Source organism: Pholcus phalangioides, unplaced genomic scaffold (assembly GCF_987345545.1).
Source record: "Pholcus phalangioides strain wild (caught in Gottingen) unplaced genomic scaffold, Ppha-v1.0 ptg000042l_1, whole genome shotgun sequence".
Taxonomy (NCBI): domain Eukaryota; kingdom Metazoa; phylum Arthropoda; class Arachnida; order Araneae; family Pholcidae; genus Pholcus; species Pholcus phalangioides.
In genome coordinates, this window is record NW_028301628.1 from 1,930,824 (window position 1) to 1,956,710 (window position 25,887).

General features: G+C 39.8%; 2 protein-coding genes across 4 annotated transcripts in view; one reads left to right on the plus strand and one right to left on the minus strand.

Moving 5' to 3' along the window:
- aop (ETS variant transcription factor anterior open) overlaps positions 1-25,887 on the plus strand; it is a 79,321-nt gene that overhangs the window by 18,624 nt on the left and 34,810 nt on the right. Inside the window, exon 1 of one of the 3 annotated variants that reach the window (XM_089254568.1) lies at positions 3,236-3,592. The exons of the other annotated variants lie outside the window; for them this stretch is intronic. The gene's annotated coding sequence lies outside the window, so the exon portion shown is untranslated. Of the gene's footprint in view, positions 1-3,235; positions 3,593-25,887 lie in introns of those variants that run through there. 3 annotated transcript variants of the gene reach the window in all.
- On the minus strand, positions 16,380-18,566 carry LOC149063865 (uncharacterized). The gene is made up of 2 exons (XM_089255427.1): positions 18,474-18,566; positions 16,380-17,862 (listed from the first exon to the last, which is right to left on the minus strand). The coding sequence occupies exon 2, from the start codon at positions 17,856-17,858 to the stop codon at positions 16,455-16,457; it is 1,404 nt and encodes a 467-aa protein (XP_089111553.1). The 5' UTR covers positions 17,859-17,862; positions 18,474-18,566; the 3' UTR covers positions 16,380-16,454.

The following is a 25,887-nucleotide window of genomic DNA, read 5'->3' on the forward strand; positions in this document are numbered from 1 at the left end:
CTATGCTGCTATATTCCCCACTGCTTATGGCCCCCACATGGGCGAGGCTGACAGGGTTCCACACTTGGTGCCCCGGGACAAAAACCAATTTTCGTTTTTTCATGATGTAAGTTCGCTATTGAAAAGCCCGGGAAAAGTTTTGCTTGTGTGGGGGTCACCAAAGGGATATGCACATTTATGTATTAATTTTTCTTAAAACCACCATGACACGTTCATGTCTCTTTCTTTTTTTTTTTGAAGAAGCCCAGAAGTCCTGGTCATGTTTTAGTGCGTACAAATGTACGAATACGTCTTCGGAGCTGGCCCTAGGATGCTCAGGCTTGTAATACTGCTCCGTGTTCCGTAAGTATGGCTGTTAGTGAACTTGGGAGTTGTGAGTAAGGCCGTGCACATAGTGTGGTGACCAAGAGGTACGACGATGTAGAATAGAGATTAGCGACGAAAACAGTTGTATTGTTTTGTTATACGTCGCACATACTCGTGTAGTGAGACAAAGGAGAGAAAGAAGAAATTCCACGAGGTGCGTGATTTGAACAAACAAGTTTGTTTTCGCTTCCAAACTCTATCTGCTGATTGGTCCTTTTTCCCCATTTTTTTCTCTGTCTCTCTTTAAAAAAAAGAAGAGCTTCTGTGGAGGGATCATCATCATCAAACCCATAGACCGATCGTCCACTGGAAGTAACTACATGCGGCAAGCTACGCGAGTGGCAATCAACGAAATTGAGTCCGCCGTCGTTCACTAAAAGCAAAGCCGCTCTTAACCGCTTTCCCCAGACGCGATTGGCGAGAAATTCGAATGATTTCTGCTTAACGAATCCGCGATAAATATGATACAAGTTTTGATAACCTTATTCCAATCTAACTTGATTTCATGTTAGAAAAAAGGAAGGGAAAAAAAGTAGAAAAGTAAGGAGAAAAAAACAGATAAAAGGAAAACAGTATATTACTATACTCTCTCTTATCTGTAATACTTACAGATAAATATATAGTAGGTATAAAGTATATTTCTCTTTTCACCCTCACCAACCTGTTTTCTTTCCCCTCGTATGTACGTGTATATACGTACATGCGAGTATATACATTTAGTACAACCTATTTAACCTTAGAATAGAAGTTTTCCCTCCTCATCACAGAAATGAAAAGAACTACTTTTTTCTATAGGGTTGCAACAAAATTCTGTGGTGCTGAGGAGAAAGGAAAGGAAACAGATAGACTTGTTTGAGTTTATTCCACTGGCGTTTGGACGCAATATTACGTCCTTGATCGCAAAGGGGTTAATGTGGCTTTAACTGAAAGTGACTTCTTCGCTACTCAGTTCACAACTGCACTCCATGCTTAAGTCCATACTTAATGAGATATCTGACACAAACTAGGAGAAAGTGGTCTTGTAGTAAGTTAAATGAATAAATAATTGTATTTAATCGATTACTATTTACCATCCCAACCCATAAACAGCAATTATCAAATTTTGAGCTTTCATGCAGACGCGGACAAGGAGAGAGGTGAGACTCGCAGATAATACAAGAAGCGTATATTCCCACTGTGAGCGGAGTCATCGCGATTCCTCGCTCGTCTGCAAATGTCGCTCGCTCAAGATCGTTTGCAGTGGATGACGTTCTCTTACTTTCTGTGCAGGGACGCCGGAAGTCGAAAATGTTTGGTATTTCTCGAGTAATGGACAGAATGTTCACTTGAGTATGTATGAAGACCATGCATCACACATTCAACAAAAATGTCCCGTTTTTGGTAAATCTCCCATCGCCCGAACTGAGGGGGGAAATGAGCTATATTTGAATGATGATTGGTGGTGCTGAGCAATACCATTCAAATGATTGGTGTTGCTTTAGCAACATGAGTATATATGTTCGGGCGTCCCTGTTTCTGTGCAATGAAATCAGTCTTGTGAATACCGACAACTGCGCGCAACTGGTTTATCGCTTGAAATCGCTGCCAGTGGACGACCGGCCTTTCATTTCAGAACCCCCCCCCCGTTTATTTTCCCTATCCCCCTCCCATATGCGGACACATCCCTTCCTCCACCTTTATGCGTTTTTTCCTTCCTAATCGCAATTGCCGCACCTCGTTCCTTTTCGTCCTAGTATGTGTGCAGTACTATTTGGTTGCTACTGCTACTAAACCATACATGCACCTCATCCATATTCCTCTGTGAAACTTGTAATGAATTAACACATGTTAGAATGTGCGTGTACGTGACACGCACACACTTGTCAACCTAACGTGAGGTTTGTTTCTATGTAATGTTCGTTACAGTATTGTCATCTGCCATCTGTTTTTCAACCTATGAGTGAAGTATAATGATTGAAGATTTGTACCGTTGCAGGCCTGTTACTCTCTGTGGCGAGACTTTTCAACTGCGACATCGGCTCGCATTCTCGCCTCGAAGATAGGAACCACAGAAAACCAATTTCAGTCGACCGTGGTGGTGCCGGCGGGCTTTGCGAACGTTTCCGACACAGAAGATATCGAAGAAAAAAGATTCCGGTAAAAAAATCATGTGATTTGCTTTTGTTCAGCGCCCTCCATAAGGGGCCGTTCAAGTATTACGTCATCATCGATGGGGGGGGGGGGGGGGGGTTCCGATTTGCTGAGTTTTGATGACAAGGGGGAGGGGGGTTTGGATAATGCTTACGTAATCAACCACCCCTTATGAAAATATGAGTTAGGATTCAGAGGAGCAGAGCTGATGACGAAATTTTGCTGACAAGGGGGGGGGGGTCAAAAATGGCTAAAAATTTGCTTACGTAATACTTGAACCGCCCTTAAACAAAAAACTTGATCCAATTTTTTTTCCTGTGTACCAAAAAAAGAAAAAAAACCCCTTCACATGAGAATAACTTTAACTGCATTAAAATGTACCAATTCAATTATTACGGAATTTTAAAGAATTTGCGAATTCATGGAACACCCTGTATATTTATTGTCAGTGAAAAAAGTTATATGTAATTTATAGCTGTGGACGTGGTGGGTAAGGTATTTCCACCATTGTTTCCATAGCACACAGATAGTTCTCTACAAACTTTTTTCTTTCTCTCATCGTTATTATTATTCCAAGAAAACAAGACCGATTCGTTCAAGAGGAAGGTCACTCATTTAAAATAATATCTTCCCAAGTTTTTTCCTTAAGGGAATTAAAATGAAAGACCGCAGCAGAAAAATAAGAAATAACGCACGGCCTTTTCCTTATCCTTCACCTTGCTGTTTAGCTCGTCCAGTTACACACTTGGATATATTACACGCTACTAGACATTCTCTTTTCCCTCTTGGTTGTTATCATTATTACGTACTTCGATTAAAAGTCTTAAAGGAAAAACAAAAGAAAAAAGAGCTGGACAATAGGGCTTATGCGTGAATCCCTTTAGGAAATCGATCTAGAAAGTTCCTTTAAGAAAGACACAAACACAAAACTGTCCGACGCGCAAGAATACTAAAATTTCCTACGCACGTTGTTTTTCCGGCAGGAAATATTCTTCCCCCCCATACTTGCCCACGCAAGAAAAACATTTTTTTTTATTATATATTGGATTCTTGAGTGTCGGCTGCGCTTTGAAGAGGATTTTTTCGGATCCCCCTGGTGAGTTTTGAAAAATTCTTGGAATTCTAATATTTTATGGGGAATCTGTTCTGATTTGAAAACTTGTTTCGGTGTCAAATCATTTAAGAGAAAAATGTTGTTGTTTTCTTTCTGCAGAAAATTGACTTTAGAAATTTTTATACCTCAATGTTTAACCCTTTAATTGACAAACAATTGAAATAGCCAGAAGAAAACATTGTTTTTGAGGAGATATATTAAGCATGCATGAGTTACCCTGAATGCTATTACATGACAAAAAAAAAATTATTGTCAGTACTTGAAAAAAATATGGGATGTTGCAACATACTGTATTTATATGATTTATATAGATTAGTAGCATGAAAATGCCATTTATTGTTTGCCAACTTGATTTTCTGTCATTGTTTAAGAATACAGAGAGGAATATCTCTCTTTCGCACATGGTGTTTCATTCCAAAAATGCTAGGGTTAACAGTCGTCATTGCTTGGCTTGTCAATAAATAGGGCGTATATGCGTGAATCGCTTTAGGAAATAGATCTAGAAAGTTCCTTTCAGCAGAACCTTCCGACGCGCAAACATACTAAAATTTTTCACGCACGTTGTTTTTACGGCAGGAAATGTTCTTGCCTATAACTTGTCCACGAAAGAAATAAAAATATTTTTTTTATGTATTAGATTCTTGAGTGTCCGCTACACTTTGGATTGTTCGGTGAGATTTTGGAAATTCTAGAATTCTACCATTTTATAAGGAGAAATCCATTCTGTTCTGATTTCAATATTTGTTTCTGTGTTAAGGGTAGTCACGACCCCCTAAAGTCGATTTTGAGTGACTGAAAAATACCCCATTGTGAAGCAAATGAAATACAAAAAATTTCGTATCAATATGTTAATTTTGCTTCTAAAACCGAAAAGAAATGAATTATAGTGTGTAAATGTACACAAGAAAAAACACTATGAACGCAATTTTCTCAGATTGCAGTTTTTGAGCTTGTCCGTAAGAGACTAAAAACAAACATCAATACAGACACATCAATATTTCTGAAATTTTGTAGCAATAATTATACGACACGTATCAGTAAAATGAACCTCAAATGTGAAAGCTTGACCATTCGTTAGGATTTTATGAATTTTAAAAATTTGAAGAAAAGAAAAATTTCATTTATATATAAATTATATATAAACATTTTAAAAAAAATAATACTTCCCATTGATGAATCGGAGGTTCTCATTTTAAACACACACCGAGTAAACATTTCTACACAATTTCAGAATTTTTTTGTGCAGTAATTTTTTTTAAATCTTATAGATGGAGACAGATGCAAAAAACATCAGAAATTAGATCTCAGAAAAATGTGTTTGAAGAGTTTCTTTTTGAATACTTTTACATTTTTACTCATTACTTCGTTCTTTTGAAAGAACCAATTAACCGATTAAGAAACGAAGTTTTTTGCATTTGATTAGCAATTTAGTGATTTCTTTTTTTCGTGAGTTCATTTTTGAAAAATTTACATTTTGAAATCTCAGAGGTCGTGGACACCCCTCAAGTCATCTGAGAGAAAAGTCTTCTCTGAAGAAATTGCTTTTAAAAATGTTTTTGGTTTTGCTCTTAATCCAGGACATGTCTTGAAATTGCGCAATGTGCCACTCTATATTTGAAGGCGTCGCTGCAGAAAAGGCTAAACGGTTTCTTTCCCCCTCTCTGACTTGTGGAGCACTTCGAACTGAAATTACAGTAATTCTTGGTGAATGGGGATAGAAAGAGCGTTTTTTAATTACCTTCATTCTTACCCAATGTGTTCAAAGAAAAAAAACGTGTTCTTTAAATTACTTAATGGGAAAAAGTAGTAGAGGACGCCTAATATGTACCCCAAACCAGGGCCGTCTTAAGAGCATCATGGGGGGCCCCCAGGCCAAGTGGTCTTTCTGAGGCCCTACCAGGCAAATTCTCGGAAATTTCAACCAGATCTCATTTTTGTGAGGCCCCTTTTCCCTTGAGGCTCCCGGGCCGTGCCAGGGTGGGCCCATGCCTTAAGACGGCACTGCCCCAAACACGTATTTAGTATGGAAGAGTAAATAATCCGTAATAATTAAGGTATTTAATATTAATTTGCATTTTTGGTTTATAAATTTTTTTTTGTTGTGTAATGAAAATTAATTTCTTTGTTTGATTACTACTAGAGCCCGGAGGTTCAGGCAAAATGCCATAAATGCCTTTTTTGCCTATTTTCAAATTTGTTTTGTATAAATGCCTTTCTTCAATTTTTCCTGCCGTAAATTCTTATTTCGATATTGTTATATGTATATTCGGCATTTTTAGTGGCCATATTGTGTAGAACTTTAGATGTTTTCAGCATTAAGATATTGTGTTTAGCATAACTTCAAAATATTTTTGTATTGATTTTTCAATCCTTAGGGGTCATTTAAGTATTACGTCAGCATCGATGGGGGGGGGGAGTGGGTTTCCGATTTGCTGACTTTTGATGACAAGTGGGGGAGGGGGTTTGGATAATGCTTACGTCATCAACCACCCTTTATGAAAATATGAAATATTTTTAATTGCATCTTACTCGGTGCGCCAAAACCGAGAAAAACTCTTTCGATAGTTTGTGGGCATTTGAAGTAACATTCCCCCTTATTGATAAGTGCCCTACAGAACCAATTTAGTGATCTCTAAATGTTTCGCGGATCCAAGTGATCTGGAAATGTGTCCGGGCAGCTTAAGTGCTCTGGAACTGTGTCACGCATCACTTTGCGTAATTATATGCCGCGGATGACTTAAATAATCTGAGAATGTGCCGCGGGTAACTTGAGTGATGTAGAACCGCACTAGGGACCACTTAACTGCTCTAAAACTACGTCACATGTCACTCAAGAGATCTCTAAATATGGCACGGATCGCTTAAGTGTTCTGGAACTGTGTCCCGGGTCATCATTTAAGTGATCTGAAAATGTGCCACGGGCCGCTTAAATGCTCTGGAATTGTACTACGGGGCACTTAAGCGATCTGTAAATGTGCCGCTTAGTTCATTTTTACAAAATTAGGTTTGAGGAGGGCAGGCCGCATCAAATAACCCCCAGGGTCATATTTGGTCCACGGGCCAAGGGCCTTTATGCGATTTATCATTATATGGCTAAGAGGGTGAGTCGCAATGAATTTATTAAAGATACATTTTGAGTTCATAGCTTTAAAATAGCATTGAAATTAACAGAAATTGATTAAAATAACATATAAAGTTGTTTTCTTCCGAAATTTCCATTAAAAAAATATTTTTTGGCATTGAAAAAAAATTTTTTTTGATCGTCGAGGGGGGGGGGGGGGGAGCACAAGTCCTCTATGGCCCCCCCCCCACCTGTATACGTCTGTGATCCCACCAATATCCGTTAGGTTTCAGAGGGGCAGAGCTGATGACGAAATTTTTCTGACAAGGGGGAGGGGGTCAGAATTTTGCTTACTTTTGCTAACAAGGGAGGGTCAAAAATGACTAAAAATTTGTTTACGTAATACTTGAACGGCCCCTTAGTATTAATGGGCTCAGTCGATTGCCCTCCAGACGGAAGTAGTTGAATTTTGAAGGTGTTCCCGCAACAAGTCGATTGCCCTCAGTCTGATTTTCGTCATTGCAGGTGATGGAATTGGAGGAATTCCGAAACTTCTAAAATTGTTAAGCAACCAGTAATCGTACGCAAAATTTATCAGCAATTTGGTTAAGAAATTAAAAAAGTGATTAAAAAAATGTGTTGATTCACCCACCTGAAGGAAACGTGTTTTTACTAGCGTCCTCTGCTGCTGACTTGAAACACTAATTTCTGAATTAATAAATATTATAAAAGAATATGTTTATCTCTTGCTTTAAAGAAATTAGTTTTTTGATTTATTATTTAAATAAAAATTTATTTCAGTTAAACTCAATTAAGAAAAATTTTATGCGGTTAAATATCGGTTAATATAAGTTTTCCTTTTTATTTTGGTCAGTGGATAAATTTTGTTTTCAGTCAGCTCACGTTTCGATTTAATTTTCGCCTAAATAAATTGGTTTAGTTTTGTAGCATGTACACACACATGAAATCGTTATTCATTGTGAATAATAAAATGGTTGAGTTCATTCTATTTGTGTTCAGTCCCTAAAATGGCAAATTTCGAGTCAACGTAGTGATATGTTGCTAAAACAGTGACATATTATATATTTAATATCTCGACAAAAATTACATTTAAAATATGAAAAAACACTTGCAAAATGAATTTTCAGCGGGTACTACACTTCAATAATTAGAACACAGGGGCTGCAAATTTTTTCAGAATTCTAGAATTGATGAAAATTCAGAATAAATGAAAGAAATTACTTCTGAATTGATGAAAGCTCAGAATTCCAGAATTATTTCTTTCTAGATGAAAATGCAGATTTTTAGAATTGGTGAAAATGCGGATTGACGGAATTGATTACAATTCAGATTTAAGGAATTGATTACAATTCAGATTTAAGGAATTGATTACAATTCAGATTTAAGGAATTGATTACAATTCAGATTTAAGGAATTGATTACAATTCAGATTTAAGGAATTGATTACAATTCAGATTTAAGGAATTGATTACAATTCAGATTTAAGGAATTGATTACAATTCAGATTTAAGGAATTGATTAAAATGCAGGTTTACAAAACTGATGAAAATACAGAGATTCATAGAATTGATGAAAATATGGATTTACAGAATTGGTGAAATGCGGGGCGTCCACACAAAACGCGGGGTCCTTTCCTCCCCAAGAACGGCTCTGTTTCAAACAAATTTTGATATCTTAAATGTCTGTATGCCATTTGAAATTTTTTGTAATTGAAATTGAATTGAATTCTTTTTTGTAATTGAAATTGAATTGAATTCTTTTTTGTAATTGAAATTGAATTGAATTCTTTTTTGTAATTGAAATTGAATTGAATTCTTTTTTGTAATTGAAATTGAATTGAATTCTTTTTTGTAATTGAAGTTATGTGTTTCTAAATTCAAGAGATATCTTGATATATATATATTCTAAGAGATATCTTCTGTGCGAACAATTTGAAACAGCTTTCATGAATTAAAATGGCCAACCATTCCGATGATGATGTTCTTTATCTAGGAATGAGGCACGGCGATTTTCACATAGAATTTATTACGTAATTATAATCGATCTCCACCAGAGAGATCTATGGATCAGTTTATTCAATAAATATCGTCCACCCCCCCTTCTTGAATGCAAATTTCGATTCATTTCGCCGTAAGCTAGGCTATAATACGGCTATGAAAAATGAAGTTGAATGTTGGTCAGTTTGTATAGTTTCATCATCTGTCCTGAAGGGGTTTTTTTGTTTCTGGTTGCATGGTAATCGTTAAACACAATAAATTATCTAAGGTTTCGAAACTTATGTTCTTGTTTTCGCTTTTGAGAGAGGATGGTTATATACTTGTTACGAAGAGATTAATCGTTTTGTTCCTGAGATTAACTGGTTGGAAATTTGGAATTGTTATTCGCCGTTACTGAAGGTACATAAATGTGACAGTTCTCTCTCTGGAATATTCGCTAAAGGAAACGGATGTATAGATAGATGTAGGTGCAGAGCCAGAGAAGAGGAGGCGGTTGTGTGTTAGGTCACCACTTCCTTTCTCGAAATGGCACTTCCTGTCAAACCATAAGATGAGATATTTCGAGTCCCGACATCAACTGCCACGTGCATACACAAAAAAAAAAAAAAGCGAAAATTCCAAATTCTGATAGTAACCATGACTATCTCCGAACGGAATCGTGCTCTCAAATGTTCGTCACACATAATTAGTGTGGCCAGACGTCCCGGTTTTCGGCTAGTTGAATGCATTCCTATCCCTTTTTTTTTTTTTTCGTTGCGTTGTCAAAGATTTAATAAATTCTAATAATAATTTTTAAAATATAGTGATACCTCGGCTAATGAATTTTTCGCGATATTTCTATGTTAGATAACGAGCATTTTAATTGACATGGATGCACGCGCTCTCACATAACAGCAGCCTTATCAGCTGAATTCTCGCGTCAGTCATCATTCGATTTCTCTCTGATGCTCTCTCATTTCTTTTCAGCTCCAATAATTTATGTGTCTGTCCTCTTCGGGATTTATTTCCAGGTGTATTCTCACTTCTCTTCCGGAACGCTTTTGAATTATTTCATGTAAAATGATTAACAGAACCGAACTAACTGGAAATGCATTTGAAGAAGTGGGGGCGGGGAGAGCATAGACATGGATATTTCCAGTGCATGGCACTCCCACCCCGGCGTCAATGATGGAGCCAACTATTCTAATGACATGCATACATATATATATATATACATGAATTCGCATCAACATCATCATCCTGCCCCCCCCCCTAGCACTTCGTGTCTATCTCCACCTATGCTTTTACATCTGCATATACGTGGTTTATTGAAAAAGTATCCGACAAAAAATTTGACGTGCGTGAACCAGTGAACTTAGGCAGAGCCGTAACCGGGGGAGGGGGACGCAGTGGAGACAACTGCCCCGGGCGGAAAAATCTAGGGGTGGCTATTTTAGGTGGGAACAAAGAGCATCGTTATAAAATTATCAAATTTTAAAGTTATGGGGCGGCAAAAATCCTAGTTACGGCCCTGACTTAGGAAAGCGTGGTGTTGTGAACGTATATAAGCAATCCTAGTCCACATGCTTGAATTTTTTCCTGCAAACAGAAGCTACCAGTCGCCGGCAGACCGCCGTTAAGTGAGGAGGTGTAAATGAGCACCGTGTGTAACATTTTCGTTTTTGACTAAATGGCAGGAAAAGCTTGAACAACCCTAATCCATTAATCGTGATGCAGCTGCTCTTGGCAAAACACCTTGGTGATGGTTGTGCCATGTGGTGCAGACTCGTAATGAACTACTCCACTGGAGTCAAAGACGGGCAGCGTTTCTGCTGTGTGCATGTGAAGACCAAATCATCAGTCGCAACAGAATGAACTGATTCCATTCCAATGCTTGCGGTGTACGCCAGGTTTACATTGGCACCCGAGAATGAATATCGAACCACAATTTCATGGTCATGGAAAAAAAAAACATTCGGCAATAAGTGTGGACGATAGTTCGCTGCCCAACGAAAAAATTGCAAATGTACCCTCAGACACTAGAAACTTGGGGGCTGTTGGGGCAAGAATCCCGATTACCTGCCCAGGGCCGCAACTAGATACTCATTCAGCCGAGCGAGCAAACATTATGCCTCATGTAATTTTGAATAATTTTTAAAGACGAATTCAGCGACCTCTACTAATCCGGGGCCCTAGATTCCTACATCCTTCTTTTGGCTTGAAGGGGCGGGGGTTCTGGAAAAGCTCTAAGCCGGAGGGAGTTCGATGTCTGGATTTGAGATGTCTGGGACAAAATTTTAAGCTATTTGCTTATAAATTCACTACATTGGGGCCCGTGAAACATCTGACAAGGAAGCCCGTCATAGATCCCAGCCTAGGGGGCCCCCTGTTGCAGGATGTGAGGGCCATGGTCAAAACATTACGTCAAACGTTACAAACATCGAAGTCAAAAAGGAATCAAAGTATTTTTATCCCGTTTTGTGGCCCCTCCCCCTAAAATTTAGCGGCCGCATCTTTCACACCTGCCTCAGTCCTGCCCTGATCATAAAAAATTCATTATGTTCATATTATAATTCTAATTACGTATCTCTTATATGAAATCCCTTAGTTCTCATTTTTTTAAAACACAGTCACACTGCAGCAAAAAAAAAAAAAAAAAAAAACCAAATTCAGGAAGGATGGATGCATCATCGTTCACCGACGCCACCATTATAGAATTTTCTAGAATTCCATTGTTTTGACGCCCTTTATAACCGCTGAAACAACCTCACGCTCATTCTCTCTCTCTCTCGGCTGGTTCTCAACTTACTCATCTCTCATTTCCTTTTCATACCCTTTTTGGCGGCCTCATACTTCCTGATTCCGGCCATCAGGACGACCAACTTCCTGCCTAAAAACACACACACACACACACACACACAAAAAGACAAACCTCCCTTCCACGTATTATAACACACAACACACATATACACTGCCCAATTCCAACGTAAGATAGATGATATAGAAAAAGATGTACTCGGAAACTCGGGCGTTAATCGGGGCTTTTACTAGTAATTTCCCCCCCCCTTTCTCTCTTATATAACATCAAACGCTATTTCCTCCTCCACCTATAACAACAAATTTTCACGAGAGAATAACAGTAATTATCATTTAAAAAAGTGATAATAATGGAAGTCAAGAAAACCGGCATGTTCTTGTTCCGTTCTCACTGTTCTTGCCCTTCTGTTTATACAATGGAACCTCGTTTATACGACGTTCAAGAGGCCGGGTCAAAACGTCGTATAAATGCATTGATCTCACAACTCTGCGACTTCTTTAGCAAAATGACCTCATCGCCCCAACAAGCACACAAAAATATTATAAAAAAATGCATTGTCTTCAATTGCATCTCTAATTCTGTTATAAAAAATCATTCCAGTCATACCTGGGGGGGAATTGAATTTTAAAATTCTGCAACCAGCACCTTGGTCTTTGATTTTTTTTTTTTTTACCTCAGGGACTTAAACCCCGACTTAAAGGATTGTTTAATTTTCGAATTAGAAAAGCAGTATGTGTTGAATATGAACTTTGGAAGCATTCATCAGAGGGCAGCACTTGAAGTTGAACTTCTAGGGGTTTTCTAAGATTGATTGCTTCCGGGAAAAATGTGATTTATTACGTAAAATATAAGAATAAAATTCTGGAAAAATTGTATGTTAAAAAGAATATACCCTGCATCATCTTGGCTGAAAAAATTTGAACGAAATGAATTATATCTTCAAAAAATAAATAAATAAGTGAAAATTTGAAAAACAAATTGAAAAAATGAAGAATTTTTCTGACATTTATGCTTTTAATCCATTTTTTTGAGTATCGAAAATTCGAAAACATTTTGAAAATTTCAAAAAATGAATGCTCGGATCTGAAAGGGTCAAGTCATATACGTTTGCTTCATATACCTGTATTATCTAATCAGAGTGAACTTTGCCACAAAAAAATGTCTGTTGTGTCTTATCAAATCCTTTAAAACCAGTTTCCTCTATTTCTTCTCCACTTAGTTGCAGAGCTCTAAGCACATAAGGGGCCATTCAAGTATTACGTAAGCAGATTTTTAGCCATTTTTGACCCCCCCCCCTTGCCAGCAAAAGTCAGCAAAACACTAACCCCCCCCCTCCACCCCCCACCCCCTTGTCAGCAAAAGTCAGCAAATCCGAAACCCCCCCCCCCTCGATGCTGACGTAATACTTGAATGACCCCTAACGTTTCTTAACAAAAATTTTTCAAACAGAAACAAGATGAAAATTTGAAGCCTATGAGAAAGCATCTTAATTAACTAGAGGTCCTGTGAAGAAATGAATATACCCATCATCTTGGCTGCAAAAATTTCAACGAAATGAATTATTTCTTTACAAAAAAAAATAAATGACGCCGAGGACCGGAGTCATTTGACGTGGCCCGTGAAAGTGGTCCATTCCAGATCATTTGAGCTGCCAACGGCACATTTCCAAATTATTTAAGCGTAATTATTGAACAAACAGCACAATTGACAAAACAGACAAAAAAAAAAAAAAAAAAATTAAACAAACACTTTTCGACCCAAAGGGATATAAGAAACCTTCCATGGGTCGTATTGATACATTACATAAAGAATTTCTGGCAACATACATAGATATATTTTACTACAATTGCTGCATTCAAGTCACACCAACTATATTACCTTAAAAGTTAAACTATAGTCTGATATGTCGAAATACAGATATATTTTCTTACACAACAAAAATATAAACAAATTTTATTCCTTATATCATTTGCAATTGCATTAACTATCGAACGAAACGAACCGCTCCATATCTGCTATTTCCAGTATACGATCCTTTATAGTCTTTTTAAACATATAAAATGATTGCTGTTGTCTAATAATATCATCAAATTCTCTACATATTCTTGGAGCAAGAAAACATATTGATTTTTTGAAAATTGTTTTTTTAGGTAATGGTATTTGATATAAATATTGTGATCTCATAGTTCTTTGTATATTCACTCTGGGATACCAATCAGGATTCTTATAGATGTATACTAAAACTTTATACAGATAAAGTTGCCGTATATTAAATTGGATCAATGATACTTTATTTTGTGCAGAACTGTTAGTTTGTATAATGTCTCCCGATACAAGAGCCGTATGACGTCACCATTCGATTCGGAACGTAGCCGCCAAACCACCCCTCCCCGAGAGTGGTCTCGTCTCGCAACTACTGCTGCCACCTGGATTTCGCTGTCGAAGTGGGCGTTTCACCGCTTGTATTTAAGTGTCGCTACCCATGGACTTTCACGATGCAGGATCGACATTTCGTCAAAAAAAATGTTATATTCAAGTCTATTTTTACAGATTTTCTTGGTGATAAACCTGCGGGAACCATCGACTCTACTCTACTGTACACTTCTGGGAGGAAAAAATACTCGTCATGCCGTCTCTGGGTTTTTCTCCGCCATCTCCTCCCGATACAAGAGCCGTATGACGTCACCATTCGATTCGGAACGTAGCCGCCAAACCACCCCTCCCCAAGAATGGTCTCGTCTCGCAGCCGTCTCTGGGTTTTTCTCCGCCATCTCCTCCCGATACAAGAGCCGTATGACGTCACCATTCGATTCGGAACGTAGCCGCCAAACCACCCCTCCCCGAGAGTGGTCTCGTCTCGCAACTACTGCTGCCACCTGGATTTCGCTGTCGAAGTGGGCGTTTCACCGCTTGTATTTAAGTGTCGCTACCCATGGACTTTCACGATGCAGGATCGACATTTCGTCAAAAAAAATGTTATATTCAAGTCTATTTTTACAGGTTAGTTCGCTTCACATTTTCATACCAACTTATTTAATCTTTATAAATTTAATATTCTTTGTGTCGATCCTGCATCCGACGTTTAAAATTATTATGTACTGTGTGTTTCTATTTTTTGCTCAACCATCAATTTTTTACTTAAAATATATGTGTGCTTTAAAGAAAAACCCTTTTCGCTCCGGTCCTTGTTACCACCATTCAAAATTGCTCCATTCAAAACCTCTTCCCTTTTTCCCTCTTGTCCTTTTTACCCACTTGGCTAGCTTGCTTCTACTGGCGGGAGATATCGAATCCAACCCTGGGCCTAGGGTCAGCCACTCCCCAACACGCTCTCAAAATAGATCAAATCCTTCATCTGAATCTTCGACTCTTTCGGATAACTCATCCATTCTCCGTAATATTCAAGACACCCAAGTAGCCATTCTTGACAAACTTACCCTCCTCACCCAAAAACAGGACTCATTCAGTCATCAGCTAAGTGATCTATCCCACCGTCTTAGTGCAGTTGAGGAAAAACTTTCCCCAGTAGAGGAACTCCAAAGCCAAGTCTACGACCTCTCCTCTAATCTCTCTGAACTCCAATCCTCCCTTACCAATAAAGTCATCGATCTTGAGGATCGTTCTCGACGGGATAACTTGATTTTCCGAAACATTCCTGAAGAATCTGACTTCGAGTCCTCCTCCACCCTCGAATCCAAAATCATCCAATGCTGTTCTGATCACCTTGACGTAAATATTACACCTAGTGAGATAGACCGCTGTCACAGATTAGGTTCCAAAAAGACCCACGGATCCAGACTTACCATAATAAAATTCAACAAATTTAAAATAAAAAGTGAGATTCTAAAAAATGCCTCAGTAGGGTGATTTTAGCGGTTTTGGTGCACAATAGGACTGCGCATTTGCTGCGCATCAAACAATAGGGCTCCCCACTTGCTGCGCATCAAACAATAGGGCTCCCCACTTGCTGCGCATCAAACAAATGGGTGCTTCGCACTTGTTGAGGCTCGCTAGATGGCGCTTCCTATGACGTCATTCCTAAATTATCGTTCTTGCCTATGACGTCATTCCCAAATTATCGTTTTTCAGGGGGGTCATTCCTAAATTAAACTTTATTTCCCAAGTGATGATTTTTTTCAGGGAACATTCCTAAATTAAACTTTTGAATTCATTTTCTGACTTAGAAAAAATTTGCTCCTAAATTAAACTTTATTTCCTGACTTGTTTTTTTTTTTTTGGAGGGATGCTCCTAAATTTTTTTTTTCCATCCCAAGTGATGAGATTATTTCAAAGAGGGGTCATTCCTAAATTAATCTTTTCTTCCACAAATTATTGTTTTTTTACTGACTTAGTTATTTTTCTAATGATTTTTTTTTTTCATTCCTAAATTAAACTTTTGAATTCATTTTCTGACTTAGAAAAAATTTGCTCCTAAATTAAACTTTATTTTCTGACTTGGTTTTTTTTTTTTTCTCAACACCCTGGGAAATTTAAAGTTCATTACCGTTCTTTCAACTCTTTCCCAAATTATCGTTTATTTTCTGACTTCCCAAGTGATGAGATTATTTCAAAGAGGGGTCATTCCTAAATTAAACTTTATTTTCTGACTTTGTTATTTTTTGGAGGGATGCATTTTCTAACTTAATTTTTTTCTATCCCAAGATTTTCCCATAACGTCACTTCGAAGATATCACCAAAGAGAAGGATCTTTCCCAAATTATCGTTTAATTTCAGACTTTTTTTTTTTTTCTAACTTGGGGATCTTTCCTACATTAAACTTTATTTTCTGATGATTTTTTCATTCCTAAATTAAACTTTATTTTCTAAACTAAACAAAGATGAATCGTTTCATTAATTTTAAAATAAAATTTTTTTCAAGTCACAAATAAACTTTTGTATGTCCAAGCTGAAAAGTAAAAATAAACCAAAGGAGCAATAAAATACAAAGTCATTTTATATGATTTTCATTTATTTCAAATAAATTTCTTCTATCTTAGATTTCAAAACATCAAAATCAATCGCATTAAAACATTTTTCCGCTACATCGTAATTTTCCGCCAGAGTTTTAGCGACTTCGCGAAAGTCAATCAGGGTTAAAGCATGATCAAAATATTTATAAAACATTAAATTATCATTCAACTGCAGACATTCATGACCCAACTGATTAGCATATCCCATGGAACACCCATGGCAGTCAACAATTTTTTCGATGCTAGCAAAAAGTTTTTCACTCACCAATTTAGCCAAAATGTCGGTGATATCCATAGAACTCGTTCCTTTAGTTTGGTTTTCGCGCACACACACTTTCAGATAGTCCAAGCAGAGCGTTTTCTGCACGAGCTCACTGATCACGGTATGAAGTGGTTTATCATCCTCGCTCCAGAAGAGTGCCTCGATTGCCTGGAAAGTCATTTTGAGGGGGTTTTCGGAGCACTTGAAAATTTTGTTGTCCCCGCGATGTAGAGTTTGAATTAGCACATCATCACCGCTGTAGTCCACGATCAGGTTCTCCGACACTAGGAAAGTTCTATCAACGCGTTGCAGCATAGTACGACGAGAGAATTCGGTTCTCAAACATTCCCACACGTACGGCGAAAGAGTCACTCCATTTTTAGCTGGGTGCATGAGTCCATCGCGTTCGAAAAATTCTCGAATATGTACGCGCACTTCACCACTGAAGATCACGACGCTGACGAAAAAGTTCTCCTTCACGTGAAAGATGTTGGGAGGCGGCGCTTCCTTATTGAATCCACTGCTGCGAGATCTCTTAGCCGATGGTGGTTGAGTGTTCGGTGATGGGCGCTTGTTACTCGAAACCATTTTCCGGAACGTCAGGCTGAGTCGGACGTCTTTTACTTTTGGGTCTTTAGGTATCGCGTGACGCCACAGCTGGTTGGTTGGAGGTAGCATCGTCAGCAGGCTGTTGTGTTCCAGGATTCGGTCCACGGATTGGTGCCCCCGTCGAGAGAACACGAGCTTTCTTTCAGCGCCCAGGGAGAGGCAAGCGATGGGGTAATCTTTGACGAGCTGTGATTCGTCATCGGAATGCGGGGAGATGCTCTTGGTTCCATCAGAGTATCGGTTGACGACAACAAAGTTGTAGTCATGGCCTGAGATGCTCTCGACCACGGCTTTCAAATCCAAGAGGAGAGGTGTCCACGGTTGGGCCTGGAGGGTCATTCCGGAAAAGGTGTAGTGTAGGCCAGCGTCACCATACCCAGCATGCTGTCTGGGCATCGGATAAGTCTTGTCGCCAAACTTGAAGACGCATTCCTCTGCTGGACGGTACACGATTTCAGATTCGAGCTGGTGTAGTATCGCAACGGAAGTATCCAGTACGTTCCGAGCGTATTCATAGCGGAGGCTTTCCATCTGTCTAAATGAAAACAACGCATACAGTCTCTCTCCGCAACTCTCAAGATGAAAAAAAAAAAAAATTGCGAAATATATATTTTAACAGAAGTTTTTTTTTTTTTTAAGTTTTTTAAATTTTTATTATTATTATTATTTTACAAAATTAAATTTTTATGCATCTAACCATTCAGCGCATGCTACGACCTTGCTTCTTGCGCAATGCCCTTTTTGCAGAGGGTGAAACCCGCAAGAAGTCAAGGATTTTGGGAAGTTTAAGACTTTCACTGTCTCCAGGTTGAATCGTTGCTCTAGAAATTTTTTTTTTTGCCTGCAGTTCACATAAATGCAACTATATCTGTTATTAACAGTGGTGAGATGAATTTTCATTAAATTATAATCGAAAAGCCCTTCCCCCCATCTAATATTAAGAAGATTTCTGCTAACCCAGAGCATTTGTGGGAAATCTTCTTCGGATAGCTCCTTGCTAGAGAATGGCGGCTTGTAGAGAGAGTGATATACTCTCCCTGTGCTTAAATCAAAGCAAGCCATTTCCTTAACAACATATATCCCACTTTTAAGCAAGAATCCCTCAAAATCTAACACGCAAGAAGCCATAGAAAAAAAAAATCTTACCAAGTTGCGGAGAGAGAAGTGTATCCAAGCGAGCGAGAGAACTAAGTTAAGGAATTGTGTCTGTCCCGCAGTTTATATACTGCAGTTGCAGTTGATAAGCATAAGTATAGGAATATACTGTGAATCTCAAAGTGCACCCAGTAGCATCACTATCTCATTCACGTGAATCACTAATACAATATATTCATGTGAGCATGCATCACTGATACAGTACCAATATCTAATGATACACTATCCAATGTTACATGAATCACTGATAATGATGTGAGTAGCATCACTATCTCATTCACGTGAATCACTGATACAATATATTCATGTGAGCATGCATCACTGATACAGTACCAATATCTAACGATACACTATCCAATGTTACATAAATCACTGATAATGATATTGACGTGAGTATGCATCACTCGCGTTGCTTCGATTATTCTGCACGCGACACTGATAACTATATGAGTACTGTCTGCCCGAGTAATGACGCATAGCACACGAGACTCGTTATCGCTTCCTAACCCTTTATCTCATTAAAAGTATCATCTTCTTTGCAGATCCTCTCACTTCGTTTTTGAGTTTTGTCCAGACAGCATCAAGTTTTTTAGCTTTCGCTTCGTACGTTCGCGCAATGGCTAGTTTTATCGATTTCGGTATAAGTAAAGAAGAATTAGTTAGATTGTTGGAAAATGACGATAATTTCGTCAATGAATGTCTCAACGAGGATTTAGTTAGTGATCGCGATATAAAATTAATGATTGAGGATGAGGAGAATTTCATCCAGCAATGCCTGAAGCGTCCTGCGCCAGTAGAAGCTGGACCAAGTGGATATGCTCCGTCAGAGAAGAAGAAGAAAGAGGTTAGTTGTTTTTTTAAATTATCGCGCGTTAAATTTTATTCCAAATTAATTTTCAGGAGTAAATTTTATTTCGAGTTGAATTTATTTCATGTAAGGTATTTAAACTCATTTATTTAATGGTAGAGCTGCGAAACATCTGGGAATTTCATTACAAGTTAAATTTTATTTCGAGTTAAATTTAATTTCAAATCAAATTTATTTATGTCGCGAGTTAAATTTTCATTCATCGAAAAAAAAAATTATTCAGTTGTATTTCATGTCGCGAAACAATTTCTCAGGCGTAAATTTATTTCAAGTTAAATTTATTTCATGTAAGGTATTTAAACTTTATTTAATGGTAGAGCTGCGAAACATCTGGGAATTTCATGTCGCGAAACAATTTCAAAACGACACAAGAATTCAAATAGAAATTTTTTTATTCAATTGTACATCAGCAGACTCGTGAATCAATTTATACATTTGCGCATTAGTTAGATTAACAGCTTTCGTAGTAGGCGCATTTCCGTTGAAATAACGTATATCATATGTTTTATTACAATACGTGAGAAAAATATTTCCTCCCAGCGGAAGAGAGGAATTACATCTTTCATAGTTCATTTGGGTTTTATATGTGAACGTAGCAATTGATGTGAATAATACAAACAGCAGGAGTATGATTATCGTATAAATTCTCTTGTGTCTTATCACTTGGCTCTCCAAGGACCAGCAGCTAGGTAGATCGAATGACGGAACATCAGCCTTGTTTTCTTCTGTAGCCATTTTTCAAAGCTCTAACCAATTATGTTTCAAGAATGGATTTTTTATATAATCTCTCGGAGCTCCGGTTTCTTCTAGCGCTTTCAGGAAAATCTCTTGACCCACCACGGGTGATTTTCTCCGACCGAGCACACTTGATATCAACTCACGAATGTCGCTTCCTTTGACGAGCCTGCTCTTATAAACGATCGAGCCGTTAGAATTAATCTTTAATATGTTCGGATGCTTATTTATATGTGTGATAATTTTTTCCGAGTGTCCCCTTTGCGATTTCGGGACAGAAATCAGAGCTATCGGTGATTCGTCAACTTTCTTCTCTTCTTGAATTGCCGGTGGATTATTCTCGGCTACGTTGATTCTCTTGTTCAGCAGATTCTGATAGAGTTTAATTTTTATAGCTTCGGGCTCCTTGCTTCGAAGTATTTTCAACATCTCGTTGTCCAACTCAGAAAGCTGCTCTTTTGTGGTGACGTGACGCGATAACAAATTTTCTGGGATCAAAGCGTATTTTCGAGCGTATTCCATTATTTCATGAACAAAGTTGCGAGGGTTTGTATAGCGGCAGGGATTAACTGGAACAAGAAACCTCCTTTCTGAATGAGCACGCGCTTTTTCTCGTACAGCGGCGTCTTTTTGCAGGCAAGTTTGCGAAGTGTATTTTTATGTCTTTTCAGTTTATTTTTCTGTTTCGGGGATAACGGAATGACACCCTTCAAAATATTGAGCGAGCACTCGCAGACCGTCTTTAACGCCGATTTCGGTAATTTCTTCAACAAGTCTTTGCGTTTATTCCTCGGACAGGCAGAGAGTAGACGGAGTACTTGTTGCTTCTCCAATGCCATACTTTAAAATAACGATGTTTTTATTCCAACCATGTGCTATATGCTATAGCCTTCTTCAGCGCGCAGTGCTTTATCATGTTTTCGTGGAGAAAACAGTTCGCGCTCACTTCTGGCAAGTCCACAATGTTGGGGCAGAGAATCGCATCTAGATTATAAACTTTTAACCCGTACTGCTGCAGTAGCATCCGACACTTGTCGTGGCCCTTAGTATACAATACGACTTTTGATAATCGCTGCAAATGCCGCTCCAGCATTTCAAAAGGTACATCACCAGCCGACCACGATATTTCGTGTATGTTGTTGGTGACGTAGAGGCACTGGTGTCTATCTCTAGGAGATAATTCCGAAAACTTTTTGGGCGGTTTATATACATAGTGAAAATTTTCTCTCGAATGCATGAAACACCATGCCAACTCCTTGATTATGAATGTTCTATCCGACAGCTGGAAACCCTCGACCTCTATCACAGCCGTCATGTTCGAAAATGGAAAGTTTCATTTCCTGGGTTTATAGATATATTGCGTCTGCCCCGGTAACACGTTAGTGCGCAGGCGCATTTCCTCCTCCGTCTCGGGTCGTAAATCAACCATTAAATACGAATACGGTTTTTTCGTGCTATCCTCGAACACCTCGTTGAAAAATTTGATTTTATTGGGAAACAGCTGACGTCCCAGGTGGGTCACCTGACTGACATCTCTTCTATTTTTGAATAGAAACATATATTGCGCGTTCAGAGAAACGTTTCTCATTTCCCGCCCCTGGTGAAACACGTTCTGCACTATGAAAATCACGGTCAATTTTCTGTGGTGACTGTACTTTGTGAAAAGGTTTGCTAATTTTTTCTCGCCCGATAGCTCGTTCATGAGGTCATCTAAAATCACCAAGCTGTCTTCTTCCACGCTTTCGAAATTGCTTCCCTCTCGAAATTCCACGTGGTCCTCCATGTCTTCGAACAAAGTCTGATATTCGCCGTAAAACCATATAACTCGTTTCGGACGAGGCTCTCGAAACATTTCGTTTCTGTGTTTTAATAGTTCTCTGAGAAAATATGTTTTTCCCGAACCGGTGGGTCCGGCAATGAGCACGGTGCTCGGATGTGTCAGCTTGAAAGGTTCCATAGTAAATGACAAATGAATGAATTTTTTTTCTCTTTTATTTAACAGAAAAATTTTTCTTTACAAAGCTTGCAACGCGCATATCGTTTTGCATATTAAAACGCGATACAATGTTATTCATACTTTCGCCGATACATCGAGAATAGATAAAAAAAATCACGTAGTGTCCGCACACGGTTGTCTTATCTGATTGCAGCATGACGTCATTGTAGTCGACGCGTGAGTAGCGGCGTAGAAATCTGTTTATGTCCCCCTTCTTGAAGTAAGTGGGTGGGTTCCCGTAAGAGTCAAAGAAATCAGCTCTCGCTTCGTTTTCGATGTAAATAGCCAACCAATGCGTTCCGGGTTCGTTCTCTCTGTCTGTATTCACAACCAGTGCAGCGGGATACTTGATCACGTTTTCGGGTAAGTTATCGCTCGCAAAAACACCTAGGAAAGCCTTTCGAGTGTGGGGGTGTGTCGAGAGGGCTCGCTCTATCTGTTTAGTGTTCATCCCGCAAAGTCACACAAGACGCTTCTGGACTTTGTTATTTCCACCAGCGATTCGAATTCGGCGAATATGATAACCGACACGGTCTTGATCAAGGCTGAGGAGAACTTGAGTTCCACTCGCAGATTGCCCTGCTTTTGTAGGTGCACGTGTCCGCAGTCGCTCATGTCGGGTATCAGGTTGAAGGCGAAGAGGCAGTAACCGCCGGTTTCGTATTCTACTCTGCTCACGTCGCATCCCTTATCTTCACCGGGTCTACCGGTGCCTACGAAGAGCGTGTTGTAGGCTCTGATGACGTGCTTGTTCCTAAAGTCGGGTTGAAGTGGTGTATGGGGTACTGGTCTTCCATCGATAGAAACACAGACAAAGTTGACGTTGTTGTGCTTGAAGTCGAAGGGGTTCAAATTGAACGTTCCGTTGAATGCTTCCGTGTCCACCATGCCCATAACCAATCTCTTGGGCATGACCCCGAGAAATACGCTATCTTGAACGAAACTCATACTCCCCATGGATATCGAATAAACCTTGCATATCACGCGGTTAATGCAATATTTGGCTGTTGTTTTCTCGAGCGCCATGGCATGCGCTACAGCCACAGCCGGGTTCATTCTTACTTTACGCATAAAAATACTCGCTTGCTCGATCACCACGTCGCAACCCTCAGCAGCTGTGATCAGAAAGAACTCGGGTTTCGAGCGAACCAGTCTCATCTTCAAGTCCACCAGAGAGAGCATCAGCTTCGGTTGATAGAATATGTCGACGTGAGGTACGCCCATCATTTCGAAAGAGTTTTCCAAGAGTTTAGCTCTTTTCTTGGCCCCCTCGTTCTTGGTTAGGTCAGACATGTGACCTGCAGTGTCCTTGTAGTAGCCCTCGGCTGTCAGGGGTCCTTTCTTTGCATCCGATCCGTAGTTAAGCAGCGTTTCCAGGTAAGCTCGATACGGATAAGTGTGTGATGAGTTTGTGAGCGTTCTTCCATTCAACGTGACGTCAATCTGAGAGAAAAGGGTATGCAAGAAATTATTCGCCGTCGAGACCGCTTCGGCGGTTTCTGGTTTTGTCACCTTTACTCTGACATACAGCTGAGTGGCGGAAAGGTCTACGTATTCTTCCGCACTTCCGGCCACGTGAAATTCGATGGGGGCCCCCGAATCGCGCACTTGAGATATCGGATGGTACTGGACCCATTCGGCTGATTCTATAGAGGTTTCCGTGGGCGGCACCGTGAACAGGTCGGCTTCGCTTTTCAAACACTCATGAGAATTTTCGTGGATTAAAAAAACCATCGCTGAATATATCGGGTGTCGACAGCTTTCTAGCTTTCTTCTTACTGACGGTTTTCTTGACGAGTCTCTTCCTTTTATTCTTTCCTCCGAGCATGGACTTGATTTTATTGGCCCCCTTATCCGTGAGGGACCTTCCGGCTTCCTTGGCACGATCGCGAGCTGCGATCTTTGCGTCTTTTCCTTGAACTATGTCGTTGGCGAAATCCACACCAGAGCGCAACAGTTGAGAACCGACTGCCTTGGCACCGCGTTTCAACAGGGGCACGGCCGATCTGAAGAGAGAGCTGAATATAGATCCGAGACCATACCCCCTCTGCAGGGCGCTACCCTGATAATATCCGAGTCCGTTTCCAGCCTGAGCGAGATAATAATCGTTGATGCTGTGTGCACAGCTCCGGTACGGTTTATAATGCATGTCGCAGTCTAAAGTGTAGTTTCACTATCACCTTTCCACGTTGAAATGTGAAAAACTTGCCCATGTGCGTCCTTAAATACATGTGAACGATGTCGAAACTCTTTCTGGCCAGCGGCACGTAATGGGCGCGTTCGAAAGACACGCTGACGATATCCCCGTCCTGACCGCTAGTTTTCACGATTCTCAGTAGCGGGGCGTAGGTGTTACCCACGACCTGAGGTTCGACCAGGTTGCAGTACACGTACAAGAGATGAAAGTCTAATTTAGGATCGGCTGTGAAAGGACCCTCGACTATGGTCGGACCCTCTATCAGGCCGGGTTCGAAACCCAGGTTTTCGGCTATACCGTGTCTGAGACTGAGCTTGGTGTCTTTCTTGAGGTTCACCTTAACTTTTTTCGTGATTTTATTGTACGTCACACCAATCTTGTCTTGAAAATTTTGAGTGGATATGGCTTTGATCAGTTCGGGGGTCGTCTCGTAGAAACCCGGGGCTATGCGACCGGTCTTCATTATCTTGTTTCCGACATCGAATTCGAAAGTGTTTGTCTCTTGAGTGATGTTGTGGAATGAATGGGGATAAATTATCTCCGACAGTGCGACTTCCATCTCGGATTCGAATTCCAGGGTGTTTGGAAGTTTAACCACGAAACTCGAGAGCGTGTTGTCGGGAAAAAAGTCTCTGGAAGCATCGCTGGGTAGAGTGAGATAGAAAGAAGCCATCTCTGAAATGACAGATGCGCGCACTGTTTCCGGGTTTTTATAGGACCACCCACGCGTTGAATTTTTTCGGATACCCCCGAAATTTCACGAGGTATTGAATAATTCCTTTTCTTCTCCTCTTCTTTAAAACTTTTTCAATCGGAAATTTTTCTCCCATCTTTACACCTACCATCTCTTCAGCGTAGAATGTGCCCTTGATTTCTTCCCCCATCAGGTCCTCGAGCTTGTAAACGGGAATTTCCCTTTTCACGCACTCGGTCACCACGAATATCTCTTCGGTGAAATTAGAATCGTACCCCCTCTCGAAGGTGTGTTTTGATCTTGTGATGCGCACGTGATCACCCACTTTAAACTTGCAATCTTGTTTCTTGGGTGTATCCCCATAGAGATTGTTCCACACCTCCGGCTCGTTTCCGGGGTTCACGTCCACGGGCCTCATTTTTATAGACCTGTGATACCTGTGATTGTAACTCCACACGAGGTCTTCGATCATGTCGATGTAGCGATACGTGTTCTTGGCAGTGAAGTACTTGTACATCCAGTTTCTGAGAGACCTGTTCCATCTTTCCACCACGCTGGCCTTTATCTGTTCGTTCTCCGTAGTGAAAAACTTTACACCTTGACGCTTGAGGTAGCGCTGGACTGGTGACGCTATAAATTCGCGCCCCTTATCGCTCTGTAGCGCCACTGGTTGACGTTGTTGAAAGATGCTTTCTAAAGCTTTGGCCACGCTGTCACCGGTTTTCCTTTTGAGAGGCACGACGAAACCGTACTTGGAAAAGACGTCGATGCACGTGAGAAGATAGTTGTAGCCCTCGTTGTGAGGTGCCAGATTACGCATGTCCACCAAATCGACTTGAAATTGACTGTTTAGACCAGCCACTATTGTTTTGTTGCGGGGAAATACTTTTTTAATTGGTTTGTGCAACGTGTACG

Bases quoted from the DNA above. Each gene is read 5' to 3' on its own strand.
- LOC149063865 (XM_089255427.1), bottom strand. From the start codon at position 17,858: ATGGAAAGCCTCCGCTATGAATACGCTCGGAACGTACTGGATACTTCC.